This window comes from Mytilus californianus, unplaced genomic scaffold (genome assembly GCF_021869535.1).
Source record: "Mytilus californianus isolate M0D057914Y unplaced genomic scaffold, xbMytCali1.0.p SCAF_5, whole genome shotgun sequence".
NCBI classification, from domain to species: Eukaryota; Metazoa; Mollusca; class Bivalvia; order Mytilida; family Mytilidae; genus Mytilus; species Mytilus californianus.
Window position 1 is genome coordinate 46,630,938 of NW_026262701.1, and position 25,154 is coordinate 46,656,091.

General features: G+C 31.6%; 1 protein-coding gene across 3 annotated transcripts; it reads right to left on the reverse strand.

The window, feature by feature from the left end:
- Positions 1-1,291: 1,291 nt before the first annotated feature.
- LOC127702341 (lysine--tRNA ligase-like) lies at positions 1,292-25,154 on the reverse strand. 3 transcript variants are annotated; one of them, XM_052206476.1, is made up of 16 exons: positions 25,063-25,154; positions 23,530-23,662; positions 21,505-21,637; positions 20,147-20,309; positions 18,826-18,919; positions 18,326-18,408; positions 16,267-16,370; positions 15,412-15,537; positions 14,469-14,588; positions 10,295-10,457; positions 9,148-9,321; positions 8,261-8,346; positions 7,026-7,111; positions 6,340-6,466; positions 3,117-3,260; positions 1,292-2,727 (listed from the first exon to the last, which is right to left on the reverse strand). In XM_052206476.1, exons 2-16 carry the CDS (start codon positions 23,652-23,654, stop codon positions 2,647-2,649), a joined length of 1,809 nt encoding a protein of 602 aa, XP_052062436.1. In that variant the 5' UTR covers positions 23,655-23,662; positions 25,063-25,154; the 3' UTR covers positions 1,292-2,646. The 3 variants fall into 3 exon arrangements, with proteins under 3 accessions (XP_052062436.1, XP_052062438.1, XP_052062437.1); XM_052206478.1 differs by lacking the exon at positions 23,530-23,662; XM_052206477.1 differs by lacking the exons at positions 23,530-23,662; positions 25,063-25,154 and adding an exon at positions 24,146-24,208.

Consider the following 25,154-nt stretch of genomic DNA (forward strand, 5'->3'; position numbering starts at 1 on the left):
CTTCTTTACTAACCATTGATTTTATGTTGATAGTCCTAAATATAAAGCTTTACTACAAGTAACACATAAACTTAACATGATCCAAGAAAATGAGGTCAAGGTCAGATAAACCAAACGATAAATACATGTACACCTTACAATCATTCAATAAACCAAACATTGTTGACCTATTGCTTATAGTTTCTAAGAAACAGTCTTAACCAAGAAAACTTAACATTGACCAATGAACCATGAAAATGAGGTCAAGGTCAGATGAACCTTGCCAGACAGACATGTACACCTCACAATCAATTTAGGCATTAAATATAGTTGACCTATTGCTTATAGTATATAAGAAACAAACTTAACCATGAAAACTAAACATTAACCAATGAACCATGAAAATGAGGTCAAGGTCAGATGATACTTGCCAGACAGACATATACACCTTACAATCCTTCCATACAACAAATATAGTTGATCTATTGCTTACAGTTTAAGAAAAACAGACCAAAACACAAAAACTTAACACTGAGAAATGAATGGTGAAAATGAGGTCAAGGTCAAATAAAACCTACATGACTGACATGTACATCATAAAATATTTCCATACACCAAATATAGTTGACCTATTGCATATAGTATTAGAAAAAAAGACCAAAACTCAAAAACTTAACTTTGACCACTGAACCATGAAAATGAGGTCAAGGTCAGATGACACCTACCAGTTGGACATGTACACCTTACAATCATTCCATATACCAAATATAGTAGACCTACTGCTTATAGTATCTGATATATGGACTTGACCACGAAAACTTAACCTTGTTCACCGATCCATGAAATGAGGTGGAGGTCAAATGAAAATTGTCTGACGGGCATGAGGACCTTGCAAGGTACGCACATACTAAATATAGTTATTACTCATAATAAGAAAGAAATTAACATTACAAAAAAAGTTGACTTTTTTTTCAAGTAGTTACTGAACCATGAAAATGAGGTCAAGGACAATGGACATATGACAGACGGAAACTTCGTAACATAAGGCATCTATATACAAAGTATGAAGCATCCAGGTCTTCTAGCTTCTAAAATATAAAGCTTTTAAGAAGTTAGCTAACACCGCCGCCGCCGATCACTATCCCTATGTCGTGCTTTCTGCGACAAAAGTCGCAGGCTCGACAAAAATCCTATTGTTAGTAAATGAAAAGTTATAATCAGTTAAAATGTGTGATGGGCAGGTGGATTAAGTCAAAGATTGGTTTACAACAAAATGCAGACTTGCATTTAACATTCACATACAAACAACACATTATTATATAAATATGTAGCACTTTTATTTTTCTCTCAAACAACTTATGTTTATAAAACAGAAATAAATTCAGGAATTTCAATTTGAATATACACTTGTTGTTTTTTTTATCCTGTACACAATTTTAGAGAATCAAGTACACTTTAACATTTTCTGTCTATGTTGCTATCAGACACAATGCAATTAACTGATTTATGCGACAGTCACTACTAATTTTGAATGTGACAATAAACTGCTGCATAATAATAAACTTGAACTGAGTAAATATAATGTACAGTTTCAGAAAATTCAATAAAAAGTTATTTCATGTCAGTTTTTATACTAAAAAAGTTTGGTTGAAGATAACCCCATATTCATCTCCAAATACATTGACACAAGTGTACCTAGTACCCCTAAAGGAATAGGAGATTCTCTTAAGATTATACAGGTGTTTATTTTACACAAGTAAAATTACATATGCTAAAGAAAATTGACTGTTTGTACTACATGTAGTATAAGAGCTCAGGCATGTTTTCAATATAAGCTTTGTATTGTTAAGGCTGGTTTCACTATTGAAATCACTTTCCAAATTAGCTTGATATAGGATTATTTTTTTTTAGCAAAAACCCTATTCAATATAAACTGCTAAATTCAGAATATTTTGTGTCTTTCAATTTATAAGTATTTCAAGAAAATATGCATACTAAAACAATATTAAGTACACTGATGAAAATAATGAAACAAAAAGCTCCCAAAACCTCTCATTCTTCAAATTACAATGTTCAAATACAAAGAAATTGGTTGAAGATATGTGATACAAATGCCATTTTTGTCCTACATGCAAAATGACAGAATATTTTATTATGGTAAAATCCAAGTAATTCTATGGATTGCTTATTTGACGTCTAAGCTTCATTGTTAAACATCACAAAAAAATATGATCTTTTAATAAAGGATTGTACATATAATCTTATCAACACTGTAAAAAAAGTGTGATAGTTACCTTGTTCATTGTTGTTTAGCCCCTCAAATGAACCTAAAGTACCTACCAGAAAACTGGGTTCCCAATGTTGTGCCAGTTTTTTTTGTGCTAAATATAAGTTTTTGTTATTTCATAAATAAAACATTTCTTTTCTTTCTTCTTTTATACTAATCCCTGAAAATTTTATTTATGTTAAGAAAAGGTTGTACGAAATCTGCTATTTTCAAATGATATACTGCAAGTGTCATTTGTAAAATCCTGCATGAAACAAGAATCCTTTTTAACAAACGGCCTTTATGAAAACATCTTACATATAATTATAAGAAAATTTTCATGCAATTAAGATTCTTAAAAATAATAAATAAATAACAAGATCTTAAGAATTGTTTTTGCGTTAGCTTTCATTTCCTTCTTCTCCTTCTTTGGTTGGTGGTTTCTGTTCATCAGGTTTCATGGCTGGAAATAATAACACTTCCTAAAAAGAGAAAATATCATTATTTTGATTGCTGCTATAAAACATTAAATAATCTATCCTACAGTTGATTTATTTCTTTTTATTCACTTTTTAATTTATTGGATTTCAAGGGTACAATGAACCACAAATCAAGGAGACTTCAGAATTCTAAAGCTAAACCAAAGTATTAAATCTTCAAAAAACTTTATCTTAAACCATAAAAAATGGAACATTGAATTTGTATGGATGAATTGAGGTTAATACTTCTGTCGGAAATCATATAACAATTTTCAAGTATGCCTCTTATTGAAAGTACTAGCCTATAGATACAAATAAATTAAGACAGATTTTTAAAGTGATACTTATCTGTATATTACAAATCTTCCCAGCTATAAACATTAATTGTTTACCTTTATGTTATTAGAATCTGTGAGGAACATAGCTAATCTGTCAACCCCTAGACCCCATCCAGCTGTTGGCGGTAGACCATATTCTAGGGACGTGCAAAAATTCTCATCTACAAACATAGCTTCATCGTCTCCAGCAGCTTTATCCTGCAATATTCATAACGATATCAACTTACCATTCTAAATACTGGAAACAATCTATACAGATCAGCAAGGACACAAAACAAACACAAATTGATTGATTGTCGGTTGCTTGATTTTAAAAATATTTCATGCATGTTCAGGATGATCATAAACACAAAAGATTCATGAGATATTAAATCAGAGAAAGATTGTACCAGCGTATCATTTCATCATCCTCACAGAATTATTTTTAATAAAGACACTTAAAAAAGAAGAAAAATGTAAATATTTTATAAAAATAGATGTGCAGTTTGAACAGTTCAATGAAAGAAATCATTTAAAAATGCAGATTTAAGATATTGAAAATCTAATTAAAGAACCTTAGTGAGCACGCTCACATACCCCACGTCCCCACATTGTCACTGGAGAAGTAAAATAACTAAGATAAAAAAATTGTATAAGAAAAAAAAATTGAATCATAATTTCCTGTCAATATGCACATCTACATAATATGTCCTTATTATCTACAAAGTTTCATGAAATTCTGTTGTGTGGTTTCAGAGGAGTTGCGATGACAAACTGTTGCAGAGGTATATTGAAGCAAATAAGTGCAAAGGGGTGTAACTCCTAGAAAAAAAATTGAATCATAATTTCCTGTCGATATGCACATCTACCTAGTATGTCCTTATTATCTACAAAGTTTCATGAAATTCTGTTGTGTGGTTTCAGACGAGTTGCGATGACAAACTGTTGCAGAGGTATATTGAAGCAAATAAGTTCAAAGGGGCGTAACTCCTAGAAAAAAATTGAATCATAATTTCCTGTCGATATGCACATCTACGTAGTATGTCCTTATTATCTACAAAGTTTCATGAAATTCTGTTGTGTGGTTTGAGAGGAGTGGCGATGACAAAAGGTTGCAGTAGTATATTGGGCAAATAAGTTCAAAGGGGCGTAACTCCTGGAAAAAAAATTGAATCTTAATTTCCTGTCGATATGCACATCTACGTAGTATGTCCTTATTATCTGAAAAGGTTTCATGAAATGCTGTTGTGTGGTTTGAGAGGAGTTGCGATGACAAAAGGTTGCAGTAGTATATTGGGCAAATAAGTTCAAAGGGGCGTAACTCCTGGAAAAAAAATTGAATCGTAATTTCCTGTCAATATGCACATCTACATAATATGTCCTTATTATCTACAAAGTTTCATGAAATTCTGTTGTGTGGTTTCAGAGGAGTTGCGATGACAAACTGTTGCAGAGGTATATTGAAGCAAATAAGTTCAAAGGGGTGTAACTCCTAGAAAAAAAATTGAATCATAATTTCCTGTCGATATGCACATCTACCTAGTATGTCCTTATTATCTACAAAGTTTCATGAAATGTTGTTGTGTGGTTTGAGAGGAGTTGCGATGACAAAAGGTTGCAGTAGTACATTAAAGTAAATAAGTTCAAAGGGACGTAACTCCTAGAAAAAAAATTGAATTGTAATTTCCTGTCGATATGCACAACTACATAGTATGTCCTTATTATCTAAAAAGGTTTCATGAAATTCTGTTGTGTGGTTTCAGACGAGTTGCGATGACAAACTGTTGCAGAGGTATATTGAAGCAAATAAGTTCAAAGGGGCGTAACTCCTAGAAAAAAATTGAAATTTCCTGTCAATATGCACATCTACGTAGTATGTCCTTATTATCTACAAAGTTTCATGAAATGTTGTTGTGTGGTTTGAGAGGAGTTGCGATGACAAAAGGTTGCAGTAGTATATTGGGCAAATAAGTTCAAAGGGGCGTAACTCCTGGAAAAAAATTGAACCTTAATTTCCTGTCGATATGCACATCTACGTAGTATGTCCTTATTATCTGAAAAGGTTTCATGAAATGCTGTTGTGTGGTTTGAGAGGAGTTGCGATGACAAAAAGGTTGCAGTAGTATATTGGGCAAATAAGTTCAAAGGGGCGTAACTCCTGGAAAAAAAATTGAATCGTAATTTCCTGTCGATATGCACATCTACCTAGTATGTCCTTATTATCTACAAAGTTTCATGAAATTTTGTTGTGTGGTTTCAGAGAAGTTGAGATGACAAACTGTTGCAGTAGTACATTAAAGTAAATAAGTTCAAAGGGACGTAACTCCTAGAAAAAAAATTGAATTGTAATTTCCTGTCGATATGCACAACTACATAGTATGTCCTTATTATCTAAAAAGGTTTCGTGAAATTCTGTTTTGTGGTTTGAGAGGAGTTGCGATGACAAGAAACAGGACTGACGGACTGACGGACAGACGGACAGACGGGTCAAAAACATTATACCCTGAGCAACTTTTTGCGTGGGATATAATAACAGTTAAGGTAAATTTAGGGGGAATGAATCAAACAAAAACTATTCTGTATACGTAAAAGCGGTCCAAAATAGAAGATATTAACACATAGTATTGTTCATCTAGATGGATGGTCTTACAATTTGAATTACATTCTTCTATCAAAATTTGCATATTTCATTGAAGATCTAGACCAATTGTTTTCTACTATTTCACAATCAAAGATGACAGAAGACTTCCGATCTACTTGAAGAACTAATCTCATACTTCTCATTTACTGTGCAATTGTACTTGAAAAGTTCAATAAAATGCAATCCAGCAACTATTCTATTTCAAAACTTTTTTGAATTTTTTTCAAAAATGTAAATTAATGGAGAAGTTAATACAGAACAATGTTACAGATTACAATAAATGCTAAAAATAATCTAAATGCAAAATGACTGCACATATCAAAATTATCTTTTACTTGTTGCAGTCAGAATTGTTAAACTGGTCTGCTTGTTAATTCTTTATTGTGACCATTGAGTACTTCAGTCCATTCCTGTTTAAATGCAGATGAAGGCATATTTATGAACTTAGAAACTAAGCTCATACTGCTGTGAACTACTAATTCCAATTCAAATCATTTTTCCAACAGACAAATGATTTAACATCAAAGTAAGCTGTATGCAAAATAAATTATCAATTTACAATGAGTCAACTTCTCTTTGCTCTAGCTTTGACATAAAGCATTTTGTGTCTGAAAACAGTAAAATTTGAACAAAAGAGTCTCTCAGTTTAAAACTTACTTTAGCTTGTTGTGCAAATCTTTCTCTCTGTACTACAGGGTCATTTAACTCTGTATATGCATTAATTATCTCCTTTTTACAAACAAACATTTCTAGTCTTTCTGTTAAACCTGGTGTTGATCTATGCCTTCAAAAAAAGTCATAATCTTGAAATGTTGTAAACAAGCTAAATATATATTGTAAAGTTTTTAAATGTAAATATTCCTTTGTAATCTATTGGAAGTAAATTTTAAAATATTTGTGCTAGAGAAGATATATGTTCCTAACTAGCTGATCTTAAATCTAATCATGCCATAATAAATTTTTTTCTATTTTTAGGATAAATCCTTAATACTTTGAAGCTAAACAAAATCCTACTATTATAAACTCATCATCCCCTTTTTGGACCTTTTTTTTTCTTTTGAAGAAAGCAGAAATAAATGGAGAATGTGTAATGCCCCCACTTGCATATAACATTTTAAATGGGCATAACTTGAGAACGGTAAAAGTGACGCCACCCAAATGTATGTACTCTTTTCCCGTATGCCCCCACCACCCCTCAACCAGAATTGAATGTTGTTGCCATTACTCCTCTGCTGAACGCTATGTTATACAGGTGACATACACAGACAGAATTGATAACTTTGTTGTCAACAGTAAGTTTTAGATATTTCTAATATAAGAGACAGTATAAACAAAATACCTACCATTTAGCTAATGGACTCATAATATGGGGATGTTCTGTAATAAAGGCTGGACTTATACACTCTTCTTCTATATATTCACCAACTAACTGAAAAAAAAATAACATGAATTGAAAGCAATGAACAATTGTTAACAATGGCCAGAGCAAAAAATCTCTTTTAACTTGATACAAAATATTGACCAAGTTTTTGATACCTCACAAGATATATATTCTGTCAATAATAGAGAAATGATTCACCGTTGATTTAACACATAAGTTTCCATGTAAACATGTATTTGAACCTTTACTTTTGTTTTCAATCCTAAACAGTATTTAAAGCACTCCTTTTAAACACATGATTTTATTGCAAAGAAGAAAGCCATGTAGTCAATTTCAGTTTAATACCTCAACTAACCATGAGTTTTGACTGCATAAAGTGTAAAATTCAAAAATATTATTGGATCAAAACTTAAAACCTCCTACATTCAACCGAAATAAAAAATTGCTTGTTGCTTCCCCTTAAATCCCCCCCCCCCCCCCTTGAGTCAATCACACCTGCTTTTTATCTGTAGTACATGCATGTAAATATTGCTATATGAGGCTGTCACAGTCAGAGGAAATGAAACTTCATTCTTCTATGAATAAAAATTTACGAGTTATGATTGCAGTCTAAAACTTCTTATTACCAGAGGGAACACCTGAATTTTTCCAAATGTTATTAGAGTTATTCCTCTTTGAATAGTTTAAAAACGGTAAAATTTTAACAACAAAGATTTTTTACACATTTCATTTATTTTGGATTGACAATAAATTCAAGCCAGTGGAGGGTTTTTGGCTGACTCTGTAGTGGATCAGAGAACCAGAAAATTAATTTGAAATGGCCTTACTTGACAGAATTTAAAGGATAATGGGCTGATACAATTCAGACAAATTAACATGCCAGTAACTTAATAACAAAATGAATACCATCCATAATTATTGCTTACAAAAATTGTGAATTTTCATCTTGGTCATTAATAATTTATAAATGGATGACTGTTTTGCATCCATTGGGAATTAAGAATGTTCTGTTAAAACAGACATGGTACCCAGGGAAGGCACTTTCAAAATGGGGTAACTACATAAAGAGGCATGTTTGGTCTGCAACTGGTTAACAAATGAAAATTCCTGTAGAATTTAAGGATCAGAAAATTTTATTTAGTTTTTATATATAGATCCCTTATTTGAGGTGAATGAGAAGTGTATTCATGCACTTACTTTGTCTAATAACCTGGCTGTTGTTCTGGGTGAAGTACATTCTACACCATGTTTTTTACATAGATCATCAATAAATTTTCTACTTTCTGAAAGAAAAAAGGAATAATTCTTTCATGTCATGCTCTATGCTTATTTCGACAGGGCTAAAATGTTCTGACTTTGGAGGGTACAATAACGAAGAGATTTGTTTACCTAGCAAATAGGCTTTTGAATGGATCCATTTAATAACCAATTAATTGCAGCCTTTGTGATATTTTATGATAAAGTTGATATTCAAAGCCACATTTTACCAAAAGTGAAATTTGTCCTTGATACCAAACAGAGTTTCATAAAATTAATGTGTGATTTTAAATTAATTTTTCTTTTCTTTTCAATTTTAAAGTACCTGAATAAAATATTATCTCATGTTCCTTTTATGAAAAGATGTTAAAAAATTATTTTATCTATGTAATTGATTACAACAATAGCACTTCATTATGCCTTTGCTACACAAGATCAGGCATGTACAATTATCTGAACATTCAAATTATGTACGTGTGGATCCTAGTTTATCATTGTTTTACTCTAATTCCACTCGGGCATGACAAAAAAATTATGATTTCGGTCATAAATAAATCAGATTAAATTTCTATTTTTCTAGAAAGTAGGCTATGCAAATAACCAAAATCCACTGTTTTTCAAAATCTATAATCGATATTGTTTTTAGAGAGTTTTACTTCTCATAAAGACAATGAACTGTGCATTTATTTACGGTTTTGTAGTGATAACAAAAATTATAAATTGATTTAAAGACACAGCAAGCTAGGAGATTTACTACTCAACCTGATAACTTCAAAAGACAACAAAAACTAAGCTCAGACTTTTTCATTTCACTTGAAAAAACCTACCCTCTTTGCCAAACTCTGTAGGATTTGGAAATTTAACCCCCAATTTTGACTCTAATTCTGGAATCATTTTAATTCTTCTGAATGGTGGTGTAAAATCAACTTCCCATACCGGTCCATCTGGACCCTCAGGATGATAGGGTACTTTATAGCCACCTGTTAATGTTTTTACCATACCTGTAAATAAAATGTTTAAAAAGCATGTGCACGAGTGATGATGATGTAGTTAACCAAGCAATATTTTTGCATATTTGAGTTACTTCTATCTCTGTTTTCATAAACATTTATTGCCTCAATTAAGTATCTATCTGGTGATATATCAGTTGTGGCCAGTGATATTGTTGTCTTTTTTCAAAACTACCTCTACCGTTTTTTATTGGGAAAAATGCATATTTTTTATTGAAATTGGGAAATTTGTATATTTTATTCTAAACACATTTCCGATTTTTTGCCGACCTTTGCAGTCTTTTTTGCACTGTTTTTTCATGTATATTTTGGTTGTCAGACATTTTCAACCTGAAAGGTACTTTTCTAAGAGGGGAAAGAAACGTAAGCAATGATGGTACTTAATGCATTGAAAACCACATGTGTTACAAACACCATGATGATTCTGATCAGAAAACCGGATCTCAAAAGTGCTTTCTAATATCAAAATAATAACATGAATACGATATTTACAATCATTACTACCAATGCCATCACTGTTTGGGGAAAATGTAAAACTTTTTGGGAGGAATTTTAAGCCATTTTTTTTAGTAATTGGGAATTTTCTCTAGGGGAAAAAGCCGAATTTCGGCTGTAATTTGAGGCAAACAATATCACTGGTGGCTTACTGATTAAAAAGACTCATGAATACAATTTTTTTAGGAAAGCAAATGTATGTTAATTAATAAGATGCACTTTTTATTCGAAAGATTTACAGACCCCATCACAAGTTGGTGAACTGTTACGGAATATATGTGTCACAAAAGACCACAAATATGTTTCAAATGTTGTAACTACTATCTTAATGTAGTGTTTTGTGAACTTGTTTGTCTTTACATCATTTTTCCTTTTTTGTTTTAAACTGAGTTGACAGTACTATTGCTAAGTTACTAAGTATTATTGGTAGCATTTCTATTGTAGTTGACAAGGTGTTAATTGTACTCACCAGATACCAGTGATTCTGTTATCACCATAAGGTCTTGGTAGTCTGCATAGGCCATATAAAATTCACATGTTGTGAACTCAGGATTATGTGTTAAATCAATGCCTTCATTTCTAAACTGTCTGCCTATCTCATATACACGGTCCATACCTCCAACCACTAACATCTGTAAAGGAGATAGATCTAAAATGAATGCTGAACTTTTAATGGACATTTTTACTATTAATTTACTTTGGATTATCTACAGTTTTCAAGTCAAAATTTAAATATAAATAATTATTTTCAATGCAATGAGGTATTCTTCATGTATAAGACAATTTGTGCCATTAAGGTGTAACTTTCTAACCAAGAACTTCAATAATTATTTTATATGATTTTTTTATAATAGATAAAGTTTTTCATAATTCAACCTATATAAAATTCATACTCTTAAAAGTAAGTGTGAAATAAAAGATTTTGCTATAATGATCCGGCTTTCAAAATTAACCTTACACCATCCCAGCTGTTGGACAAAATCCTTTCTGAATTTGACAACTTTAGATACCTATACCTCAGACCTATAAATCTAAATTCTGCAGAAACAAATCTTAAGATTGTTAGGGCCAACAGTGAATATTTTTGGACAAATTCTACCTTAATTTCTATTGAAAAACAGCTCAAGCCAAACTTTAGGGCAAATTCAGACTACCATTAAGTATATCTGTTTTTTTAATTTTTGCTTTGTTCGCGGCAGCTGAAGAAATGCGAAAATTTGACCCTGCATAAATTTCACTGCATATTCCAAGATTTATTGGTGTTAGAAAATTTCATACATTATACTGTTAATTATCGAGTATACACGAAATTGATATGTAAACTCAGTATTCACCTTAATGGTGATATAACATTACATATAAAATGAGTCATTTGTGCTGTTCGACAGATAAGAATGTGCATACTTAATTTAAATTTTTTTTTTCATTTGTTTTCATAATAATTAAATTGACTAATCATACATGTTACAAGTTTTGACAACACAGCAATCGGTGACATTTTAAAAAATGTTTATAAGTGACGATCTACTGATTGGTGTCATAACCCGAACATTTTGCACATAAGGGCTATTCCAGAAAAAAATGTATGGGGGGGTTGGAAGGCAGTTTTTGTCAGAACCCACCACCCAGACAATTGTAATTGAGAATCATAGTGCATTATAGTGTGAAAAGTTGCTCTGATACCCATCACCCATGTATTATTAATATAAAGTGCCTTCCAACCCCCCCATACAGTTTTTTCTGGAATAGCCCTAATGTAAAAATGAAATAAAAATCAATCACCATTACCACGGATCTTTGTATTTGTTATACCATCACACAAATGATCAAACCTTCAATTTTTAGCATGCTGTAATGTACATAATTTATGTTCCTTATAAGTTCTCAGAATTATGTGTATTTCAGTTTGTAGTTGTCATATTTATTTGTAATCGATAACCTGTCAGTCAATCAAGTTTATTTTTTTTACATCTTTAACAATACGATACAGTTATTTTTTGCGAGTATTTTCCCGTTCCTAAAAAATTATACAGTGAAAATTTAACCTATCCATTTTGTCATCAAATTGCAAAAAAAACTAGAGGCTCTAAAGAGCCTGTGTCGCTCACCTTGGTCTATGTGCATATTAAACAATGGACACAGATGGATTCATGACAAAATTGTGTTTTGATGATGGTGATGTGTTTGTAGATCTTACTTTACTGAACATTCTTGCTCCTTACTATTATCTCTATCTATAATGAACTTGGCCCAGTAGTTACAGTGGAAAATATTTGGAAAAATTTACAAAAATTTACAAAATTTATGAAAATTGTAAAAAATTGACTATAAAGGGCAATAACTCCTTAAGGGGTCAATTGACAATTTTGGTCATGTTGACTTATTTGTAGATCTAACTTTGCTGTACATTATTGCTGTTTACAGTTTATCTCTATCCATAATAATATTCAAGATAATAACCAAAAGCTGCAAAATTTTCTTAAAATTACCAATTCAGGGGCAGCAACCCAACAACATGTTGCCTGATTGGTCTGAAAATTTCAGGGCAGATAGATCTTGACCTAATGAACAATTTTATACCATCAGATTTGCTCTCAGGTTTCAGAGATATGAGCCAAAAACTGCATTTTACCCTATGTATTATTTTTTTGCCATGACGGCCATCTTGGTTTGCGGGCAGGGTCATCGGACACATTTTTTAAACTAGATACCCTAATGATGATTGTGGACAATTTTGGTTAAATTTGTCTTAGTAGTTTCAGAGGAGAAGATTTTTGTAACAGATTACAAAAATTTACAAAAAATGGTTAAAAATTGACTATAAAGGGCAATAACTCCTTAAGGGGTCAACTGACCATTTTGTTCAAGTTGACTTATTTGTAGATCATACTTTGCTGAACATTATTGCTCCTTACTATTATCTCTATCTATAATGAACTTGGCCCAGTAGTTACAGTGGAAAATATTTGGAAAAATTTACAAAAATTTACAAAATTTATGAAAATTGTAAAAAATTGACTATAAAGGGCAATAACTCCTTAAGGGGTCAATTGACAATTTTGGTCATGTTGACTTATTTGTAGATCTAACTTTGCTGTACATTATTGCTGTTTACAGTTTATCTCTATCCATAATAATATTCAAGATAATAACCAAAAGCTGCAAAATTTTCTTAAAATTACCAATTCAGGGGCAGCAACCCAACAACATGTTGCCTGATTGGTCTGAAAATTTCAGGGCAGATAGATCTTGACCTAATGAACAATTTTATACCATCAGATTTGCTCTCAGGTTTCAGAGATATGAGCCAAAAACTGCATTTTACCCTATGTATTATTTTTTTGCCATGACGGCCATCTTGGTTTGCGGGCAGGGTCATCGGACACATTTTTTAAACTAGATACCCTAATGATGATTGTGGACAATTTTGGTTAAATTTGTCTTAGTAGTTTCAGAGGAGAAGATTTTTGTAACAGATTACAAAAATTTACGAAAAATGGTTAAAAATTGACTATAAAGGGCAATAACTCCTTAAGGGGTCAACTGACCATTTTGTTCAAGTTGACTTATTTGTAGATCATACTTTGCTGAACATTATTGCTGTTTACAGTTTATCTCTATCTATAATAATATTCAAGATAATAACCAAAAACGGCAAAATTTCCTTAAAATTACCAATTCAGTGGCAGCAACCCAACAACGGGTTTCCGATTCATCTGAAAATTTCAGGGCAGATAGATCTTGACCTGATAAACAATTTTACATCCTGTCAGATTTGCTCTAAATGCTTTGGTTTCAGAGATATAAGCCAAAATCTACATTTTACCCCTATGTTCTATTTTTAGCCATGGCGGCCATCTTGGTTGGTTGGCGGGGTCATGGACACATTTTTTAAACTAGATACCCCAATGATGATTGTGGCCAAGTTTGGTCAAATTTGGCCCAGTAGTTTCAGAGGAGAAGATTTTTGTAAAAGATTACGGACAACGGACGACGGACGCAAAGTGATGAGAAAAGCTCACTTGACCTTTCAGGTCAGGTGAGCTAAAAAACCGATATATGTTATACATTTCCAATTAATAAACTGTTGACACAGAGATATCTTTGCCCGTATGTAATATTGATTGTAAAATGCAAACATTGGCATCAAAATGACAATACCTTTATAGTATGTAAACTAGGCAAAAACAGTCAAAGTCAATGAACCATGACTAAATGTTCAGGATCATCTAATTTCCATGGAAATGAGAAATGCCAATGCCAATACAACTGCATACCAAATATGATTGACTTTTCATAAGTGGTTCCCCTTAAACTGACCTAATCACAAACTTTAACATGTAAACTATGCAAAAGTTTAAACTTTAACAAATTGTTGAAACTTGATCTGTGTTTTGTGGTAATAAGCATTGCGTACAAGTTTCCTAACATTTGGTTGAGGCAAACTAAAAATAGAGAACGGAAAACATTTTTGGGACGTACAGAAGAACAAGGGTAAAACTTAATGCCCCCTCGGCTACAGCAGGTGCATAAAAATGAAAATATTAAGCTGAGAAATCAAAGTATAGCTGGAAATTTATCAATCTTAATTTAGGGCAAGAATTCTGGCATGTAAGACACTGACATCATAGAAGGGTACTTACTTTGAGATAAAGTTCTGGTGCTACTCTCATATATAAGTCCATGTTAAGATCATTGTGATGTGTGATGAAAGGTTTGGCTGTAGCGCCACCTGGGATCATGTTCATTAGTGGAGTCTCTACCTGTAAAAATATAGACAAATGATAGGTCATGTAAACTTTCTACTTAGCAACTTTCTTATATATTTAGTTCTTAATGGATGTTTTCATGTGTTACTATATTAGTGAGTTTTTTTCAGGCTTGGTTTGACATAATACATATTGTATATTGAAAGCAATCCTATTTTAAGATTCTATACAATTTTTTTTATAGAAATGGATTTACAGTGGTTAAAAAATATCACTTAACTTATTTAATCTTGTTTACTAGTTTTAAATGAAATAGTTGTGGAAAAGCTGTCAATCAGCAACTTTTCAATTTGCCAACATAAACATGATAAATAATGTCTACCTTTAAGAAAAGATGTCAATCAGCAAGATTTTTACTTTTCAACATAAATAATGTCTACCATTAAGAAAGGTGTCAACCAGCAAGATTTTTACTTTTCAACATAAATAATATTTACCTTTTAGAAAAGCTATCAATCAGCAAGATTTTTACTTTTCCAACATAACAAATGTCTACCTTTAAGGGCTATTCTTTTAAAATGTATGTGGGAGGGTAGGAAGGGAAGTTTAATTATTGAATGTGGGTCATGGGTCTTTTTCAGTATGCGTCTATTACCATTATGCAAAATTATCTAAATAATGGTTCTTGGTTGTAGGGATATTTTGAAAGTCCCTTCCTACCCTCCCACATACATTTTAATGGAATAGCCCTAAGAAAAGCTATCAATCAGCAAGATTTTTACTTTTCAACATAAATAATGGTTACCTTTAAGAAAAGCTGTCAATCAGCAAGATTTTTACTTTTCCAACATAAAAATTGTCTCCTATAAGTATTTACCTCTAAGAAACCCTGTTGATCAAAGAATTTTCTAATGTAATTTATAATCTTAGCTCTAGTTATAAATTTCTGTCTGACTGGTTCATTTATTATCATATCTAAATATCTCTGTCTGTATCTGGTTTCCTGTAAAACAAATCGACAAATAAAAAAATATTGCAAGAAACAATTCTATTCTTCCCATAGAAAAATAGAATCAAGTGATATAGCCACTGTCAATAACCTGCCAGCCTGTACTACCAACTGTAGTGGTTGAATTTCAGATACATGTAGTAAAAGGACATGACCCTTGCATGACTAATTGTAAAAAATTAGACATAATCAAAGATAGTTTAATATGTATTAAATTTTAGTGGCAATTTGCACATTGTTTTCAATTTGTCAAGTACTCACAAAATATTTAACATGCACAATATATATAGCAGTATCCTGAATTTTTCAAATCTAGCGTCCCTATAGATCATTTTTGAAAAAAAATTCATACTGTAACAAGCCCTTCAGGAAAAAACTTCCAACCACAAGTTAATACACATCAGATACCTTTGTCTGCAAATTTTGATAATCAGATGCACCACAAAGGTTTTTCTCTTAAATACCATCCTTTTTTCTCTAAAATATTATTTTGAAGAGTCTAAGTACTTTTAACTGGTTGATATTTGAGTAAGATCCTTTGCAAAAAGTCTCTCTATTTTCAACAGTGGCTAACCCAGAGATGGATGACCAAAAATATATAATCTCATCTAAAATCGTCCAAAATTTTTTCGCCTCCTTCTACTCAGAGATTAATATTCCACAGTCTAAAATTACTTTCCCCCTTTCAAAAATTCTGGATAGACCCCTGTGCTATGTCCTTACCTGGTTTTTAAGACCATAATGTAAATGTGGGAGTTGATGTAGACATGGTGATAATAATGTTATTGTCTTTGGAATAATACTCAGCTCTCCTCTTTTTGTTTTGCCTACAAAAAATGCAATCATTGATACAAATATATTCTATTAAATATCTTTTTAGTCTTGCCAACTAACATACACTATTCATGATGTATCACAGGCCCAACAATTAGGGCCTGTCTAAAAATTATCTGGTCTTCAATAATCTATTTCACTTATAGGTTAGTAAGGTCTATGCTATTTAGAGAAATTTAAAAAGATGGTTCAGCTCTCTCCCCCACCGCAAAAAATAATTATGAGAAGACTGATGGTGACAGGTTCACTTTTGTTCGGTTAGGACACAAGGCCAGGAAAATGACCACAAGTCATCCCCATTTTTTTTTCTTTTTATTCTTTCTTTTTTTGTAGCATATCTCATTACAATTTTAATAAAATGCTTCGCTGGGCGCATGTTTAGATTCAGCATATCAAAGAACCCCAAAAATTCAATTTTTGTTAAAATCAAACTAAGTTTAATTTTAGACCCTTTTGACCTTAATGTAGACCAATTTGAAAACGGAACCAAAAATTAAGAATCTAAATACACGGTTAGATTCGGCATATCGAAGAACCCCAATAATTCAATTTTTGATGAAATCAAACAAAGTTAAATTTTGGACCCTTTGGACCTCAATGTGGACCAATTTAAAAACGGGGCCCAAAATCCAAAAACTTAATACACGGTTAGATTCAGCATATTAAAGAACCCCAAGAATTCAAGAATAAAACCCCATTGAAATTGATCAAGAAATAAGCAATTTATACGAAGTATCTTCTTTTGCACAATACTGTGCAATTGAATATTTCTTGCTATTGTGCAATACTGTACAATTGACAATTTCTTGCTATTGTGCAATATTGTGCTATTGGATATTTCTTGCTATTGCGCAATACTGTGCAATTGAAGATTTCTTGCTATTGCGCAATACTGTGCAATTGAAGATTTCTTGCAATTGTGCAATACTGTGCAATTGAAAATTTCTTGCTATTGCACAATACTTATTATATAATAATTTACACATCCTGTTTGGTGTGTATCTCCTACCATATCATTATTATTTGCTTTTAAATATTAATCAGAAATAACCAACTTATAATGGAAAATTTTAAAAGAAAAAAAAAAGGAAAAAAAAAAAAAAAAGAAAAAAAAAAATCCCCCCCCCCAAATTTTTTGAACCCCCTTATGATTCATCACCCCCAAACTCAATCCCAGCCTTCCCTTTGTGGTATGGTACCTTGCAGTACAATTTCAGAGAGATCCATACACTTGAACACAAGTTATTGTCTGGAAACTAGAAAAATGCTTATTTTTGGCCCCTTTTTGGCCCCCAATTCCTAAACGTTTCGGGCAATTACCCCCAAACTCAATTCCAGCTTTCCCTTTGTGATATGGAACCTTGTAGTACAATTTCAGAAATATCCAAACACTTACACACAAGTTATTGTCATGAAACTAGAAAAATGCTTGTTTTTTGCCCCTTTTTTGGCCCCTAATTCCTAAAATTTTGAGGCAATTACCCCCAAAATCAATTACAGCCTTCCCTTTGTGATATGGAACCTTGTGGTACAATGTCAGAGAGATCCATACACTTACACACAAGTTATTGTCTGGAAGTTACAAAAATGCTTATTTTTGGCCCCTTTTTGGCCCCTAATTCCTTAACTGTTGGTACCATAACCCCCAAAATCAATCCCCACCTTCCTTTCGTGGTATTGAACCTTATGGTAAAATTTCATGGAGATCCATTCACTTAAACTAAAGTTAGAGTGCGAAAACTAATGTGTCTTCGGACGACGCCGGACGACGCCAACGTCATACCAATATACGACCAAAAAATTTTCAATTTTTGCGGTCGTATAAAAATGAAGGACCACTAAATTTTTTGTAGGATAAGCAAAAGCATGCATACTGTCGTTAATATTTTTTCTATGTAATAAAAAAAAATATTTTGTGAACTCTTTATAATCAAGTGAAATAATATACCTGGTTTGCCTACAACACCAATAATGTCCCCTCGTTTTATGTTGTCATTTATTTCATCAAAGGAGTCTACTGGTTCAAAAAATCTTAAGAGACAAAACATTACATAAACATAAATAAATAAACATGATAAACATGGTAAACAATGATTGGAATTTTTTTTACCAATGAGCCATTTTCAGACTTATTTTCTAATTCATTTTTCCGATGGAATTAATATATTTTATATTGTTATGATTGAATGGGCCTAGAGTAAATAAAATTTGCATATAAAAATATATAATTCTAATCAACATGACCCCAGCCAGGATAAATCTCGAAATATGAAGCACCCTGTAAAAATACATGTGCCACAGAAAAATTAAAGTTTACACAGTCACATGCACCTCAGATAATGTTAAATAACTCTTTACAAACACAATGGCGAAATGTTTGTACTTCAAAATTCTATTCTACACGATCTTTTCATTTTATTTGACTTAAAGAATTTAATGGTTACTCACTTTGCATTTGACATGACCTGGATTTTGACTCCTTCTGCTCTCAAGTCATAGAATATCAGTTTTGAACTGGATAATCTTTTAGCATGTACTCTTCCTGTAAAATATAAATAACAATTATGTTGTACTGAATTTTGTGTATGAGTAAAAGGAAATGCTCAAATTTTACATCTTTCAAAATAGCCAAAGAGTGATAACTCTAACACATTTGGAGAACTCAGGTTTTTACCTCTGTTTGTCATTTTGTAGCTATAGAAGTTTAGACATCCATTAATGCTTGAGGGATTTTGCATATATACTTTGAGATAAAATAAATGGAACAAAGAATGTGAGCTTCATTGGTACAACCAACATCACAACTTTTATATAAATAAAGCAAAAGTGATGTCTCTGAACTCCTCGGTAGATATTTTTACTATATTAAACTATAAGAAATTTATGCGTTTTAACAGCTGTCAAGGTACAGGTTTAAATGTAATTGTACTAGAATGCAGGTTGAAATTCCCTCAGGCAATGTTGATCATAGACTCAATTGTTTTTATATTGTTTAAAGGTTATCTATGAGATTAATAGGTGTGGATTACAGATCTTTATTAGTCTCAAAATCTATCTGGACTACAAAATTCAAGCTTGATTTAATTCATCTGAGACATTGTCTATGTAGCTTTCTGGATGTATTTATGATTTTTGTTGTCAATGTTTGTTATTAGGTTTGGGTCTTATTGACATATACCCAATGTCTCTTTTTACTCAAGTTATTGACAGTTTAGGCTGTTATGGGGTTTTGAACTTTTGGTCTTGAGCATACCAAAGAAGGTATAAAGGATTCTGTGTCAGAATTAAGTTTTCTGAAATGTTTTGCGAACTAGCTATTTGACTTTCTTGTTTTTACTTTGATTTTGTGATTTTTTATAATCCCCCTCTGGTGTCTTATTCTTTAACATGAATACAAGCAGTGTTAAAAAAATACTGATCTACACACAAAATTTACATGATTTAAATACTGTAAATTCAGAAATTATTGCGTGCATTTATTATTGCGAATTTTGAAGAATGGACTAAAATGCGAGATTAATTATTGCGATTTCAGGAAAATCTGCATACAGATATAAGTATCAGATTTCAGAATGCGAGTTCTTATTATTGCAATCTTCATCCACTCGCATTATTCGCATTAATAAAAACCTCGCAATAATTTCTGAATTTACAGTACACTGCCTCCCTCAACAATTTTTTAGAAGCAAGTTTCTGTGAACCAGAATATTTATATTGCATGACCTAAGCTAATTTTAGGAGAAAGAAAGCAATTCTATAGTACACAAACCTGCCACAGTGACTTCCTCTTCCTTAGTTTCTCCTATAGGTATACTGTCATAATTATCAATAAATGTGGATAGTGACATCTGTACATGAAATTTGTGTGGATAGGGGTTATTTCCTTTTTCTTTAAGCTGTGCAATAGATTTTGACCTGAGCTTGAAGTATTCCTGTAAAAAACAATGTTATCTTTATTCCATTTTGTATAAACATAAAGGGCAACCAAATTCTTTACATGGAATATGCCAAAGAGGTTTATAATTTTTGGTATGAAATTATTTAAATATATACTGGTGAGTACATTTCTGTTTTAAGAAATGTATAAATAAGAACTTGTATTTGAGAAAATATCCAAAGTGTTTTGCTTGTCAAGTTGCGTCAGAACATGTGATGTATTGGGATCATAAACAACATGGCAAAGCTAATCTTTTTATTGCTTTAAGTTCAACTGTTCAGCTTCGACGACAGCATGACAACTTTTGTGAAGGTATATAAAATTTTGTAGATTTCGCATTTCTATATTATACAAGTTATACATGTACATCAATATATATTTCTTTGCCTAAATTTACTCTAAATATTTGGGATATTGTCTCATGTTCTTCTACCCTGTATTTCCAATAGACTATCTTCATATTACCGACTTTTGACTCCGGATTATGTTATTTGTCGACTGGTTACCTTGGACATCATGGTACTCGGTCAAGTAAGAGCAACCAAAATAAGTAAAATCAAACATATAATCGGTGTAATTTGAGGGGAAAGTTTACTGTTTTCCGATGATTTTGTAGTGAAAAAAATATTAACCAGGTAATTTCCCCCGCAAATTGTACCGATTGAAAGCTTGGTTTTACTTCTTTAGCTTGCTCTTACCTGACTTGGTACCATGATGTCCAAGGTAACCAGTCGATAAATTATATAATCCGGAGTCAAAAGTCGGTAATATGAAAATAGTCTATTTAGATCTAGTGGTAATAACTGTTATCATTGAAGGTGTATTAGGTACATTCATATGTCATTCTAATAAATTCTAATTAGTTTTTGTATCGTTAATATCAAAACACCACTAAACTAACAAGTGAAACTGTGAGCTACTGCTCGCTTATGATACCCCGTCGCAACTGGATAATTTTAATAGTGTAAAAATATGTAAGTGTTCGGTAAACAGGAAGTTGTTGAGTGATGAATCTGAAAACGCATCACACTGTATAGCTGACTTATTTAAACTCTGAAACCAAATTTCAGAAATCCTTATGATGTAGTTCCTTAGAAAGATGTGACGAAAAAATATTCATGGGACGGACCGACGGACAGACAGAGGTAAAACAGTATTTTTTAACGCGTGGTATAATTATTAATACAAACATTTGGGTCAATTTCTTCATCATCTTTTGGTTTAACAGCCTTCTCTGATTCTTTAGCTTGCGGTGTGTTTTGAAGTCCTTTTTCAGCTTTTTCTTTAGCCTTTTTCTCTGCTTTCATCCGTCTTTTAAGTTCACTGAAAGTACAAAAATATACATTGAACATTTTGTCCCTACAATACATTAGCATTTAAAAGATTGACAGAATTCCTATCTATGAATAGGGACTTCAAACAGCTGTTTAGATTGATTGATGGCTGCTTAAGCTCCAGCAGCAAACATGACTTGGATATTAAGAACGAAAATGTGTTAATGACACATGAATATACCATGTTGTGTACTGTGGACCGACACACTGAGTAAGGTTTTGAACATGTTATCTCTATCAAGGAAAACTTAATCTAACACAATCTACAATTATTTATTTTTATATAATAATTGTTGCTTTTTTTCAAATGTCAATGATGCAACATAAAGATCATCAATGTGATTGATTGGGTTAATTTAGACCCACTCCAAATTTAAAGCTACATGTTGTGTACATTGTAATTAAATGTCTTATCATGGACTTTAAAAAAATGTTGAAAAACTATTTCTACTAGCTTACAGTCTTAATTCTTTTCATCATGAAGACTAGATTTCAAGTAAAAGTGAAATTTTTGCAAGCCAAGAGTATTTTTTTAAATGTAGTTACTGTCTTTAATTAGTAATCTGATGTTGCTCAGGGCTGTTCCATAAAAATATACATGGTACCCAAGGATGGCACTTTCATAATGGGGTAACCCCCTATAGAGGCAAATTTAGAACTTCAGTTACTTTTCCACTGTACTTGACTCCCACCCATAGTAGAGATTTCAAAGTGCCTTCTCTGGGTCCCATATATGTTTTTATGGAACAGCCCTCAACAAATCTAAATCAAATATTGATTTAATCTGATTAAAACATTGTAAATATAGATCCTACATGTACATGATGTATGTTCAAGCTTTGCTTACAAGGATCTGTAAACGATTTGTTCTACTTTCTGTTTTAAAGACCTTTCTGGATCCTCTGTTTTTGTCAGATTAATACACACCTTCAAAAATTTGCAGGGTGAAATTTCATTGACTGATGTAATAATTACCAGAAAAAAAAGTAAAACAGAGTGTTGTCAGCAAAGCATAGACACAGCTGATTAAAAATTGATTCAAACAAAAACTATAAAACACATACATGACATTATCTGTGTGAAATATTGGTCAATAAAGTTTTGTAATGATCTAAAATCAGACTACATTGTACCTGTAATCAGAAAATTGTGTGAAATTGTGTGAAATTTCATCCAGGGATGGACATTCGTAATCGATTATACAAAAATCCTTAATCGATTAATTATCGCTTACTTTTGTCGGTAATCGTGCCAATCCCTGATTTTATCACACTTCTATCAATTTGACTTGCACCTAATTATAGCTCTTATAAGAACTTTTCATTTATAATTTTTCAAAAGTTTAAAACAAGGGCTATTTTATATCAAGAAAACATATTACATATGTCCATGCACCTCAATATCCTTAGAATCCTAGTATTTTAAGGCCTTGCTCTCCTTAGACACTCAATACTTTCTAAAAGACCAGGGAGGATAAGAATTCATTTAACTTAAAGTATCTGATAAATAAATTAATCAAGTTTTAAATTTTAAAAGGTATAAATCCTTCACTAGCTAAAATTTTTCACATTTTCATTAATGTATTTAAATAGTATCTCAGTGAATATATATGGAAGTAGGTTCGTCACAACACGCAATGATGAAGAAAAAGACTTGTTTCTCAGTTTTTAAAAGATTAAAATAAATCTACATGTAACAGCAAGTATACTTGATTTATAAACATTGACAAATGCAATATAAACTTAAACTTGATAGACTGTGGTTTATATATAGACATGTACATATGTATACACATCCAAATGTCAATGTGGCAGTGTCTGAGAACAAGGTAATAATTTTATATAGCTAATAATATTTTAGGCATTTAGTTTTGTCAATTACCTGCATTGAGCATATGTTAGACGTGTGGTTCTTGTTGCTAATAGAAAATCAGATCTTTGTCCTCCTAGCCTTTTAGAACATTGGACAAGCCAAAAACAACTTTTTCTCAATGCAGAGCGAAACATTTTAAATGCTTAAAAAAAAATAACTAGACTTAAGTGCAAATTGAGAATTTTTAATAGAAAAAATACAAAAATATAACTTCTGTGAAAATTTGTATTATTGATTTCGTAACAAATGCACTTTTTGGAAAAAGGAGGGTTTAATCAGGGATATTGTCTTCAATTTCGAGTGAAATTTGTACATGTTGTAACCTTAAAAGTTGGTTCTTACAAAGAAATGATTAATATCAAGTTATGGTGTCCAATGTACCATACAATTACTTTTTGATATGATATGAATTTTTCAACATAGTATAATTCTCAATACATGTAGCTGCATTGGAATATTTGTTGTTTTTTGTAAATAAAAATAATAATTAAAATATCAAATCAATTTTTGGCAGATTTTACATGATCTTTCTGTTTCATTAAATTAACCATGCAAATGAACTTCAACAAACATTATTTACATTTTCATAATTTTTGGAATTCATTGTAAACTCTATAAAACTTACTTTTTGGACAAAGTTAAAGTATAAGAAGCCATTTACTTAATTTCACTGTGCATTTATCAAAACAATTTACTTTGGGTCAGTTTATCTTTAGTTTATATACATGAAGGTACAAAATTTTCTCAGCATTGCATCATATATACAAAAGAGGTGATGCAATACATTGGTAAATATTAGGAATTCAGTTTAGTAGGTTATTGAAAATATATAATTGTTGAAATAGGCACAGAATATACCTGTACCAAAGAGGCAGTCAAAACTCTTTAGTTGAGAGACCAATTATATAAAACCATAGCAAAAAAATTCAATGCATCTTTTACAAACATGACAAAGGTTGGGAATGTATTCTGTACTACTGTAGTAACATGCAACTTCTCAAATAAAAAACTATCAATTATATCTCTTATATGAGAATTATCTTTCGAGTATATTAACTGATCTATTGAAATCATGAAACTTCAATAAAAAAAGAAACACACGTCTATAAATTGTTGTAACTTTTGACTAGGGTATATATCTAAATAATCATGTCCATATTGTTTTACAAGGAACTTGCATACAAGACACAAACTTTAACTGAGTAAAAGTGACTTATATCCTAAAATTAGTCATATAATTGTCATTAAAGGTAAGCTGTATAATTTTTCAACCACATACAATAGGGTTTTCCTGTAATATCAATCAATTTTCAGGTTTTTGACCGCTCACGTTATCAACAGAATGCAGATTTTATTCTCTCTTTAATTTGGTATAATTTGTGTTACTTTCTGTTTAATATTATATTTATTTATGTACTTTTGATGACATGATGATGCAATCACAAGTTGTGTGAATTGTTCTGCTCTGCATAAGAAAAAGGTGAGGTTTTACAGAATAGAGATGAATAAAAAATGTGAAACACATTTTGGGCTTCATCATACTTTTTGCTTAAGTTTTCTTCTCCCATTCTTCTGGAAAATTAACAAAAAAGCTAATTTTACACGTGCGCCAAAACCGGCAATGAAATCGAGGT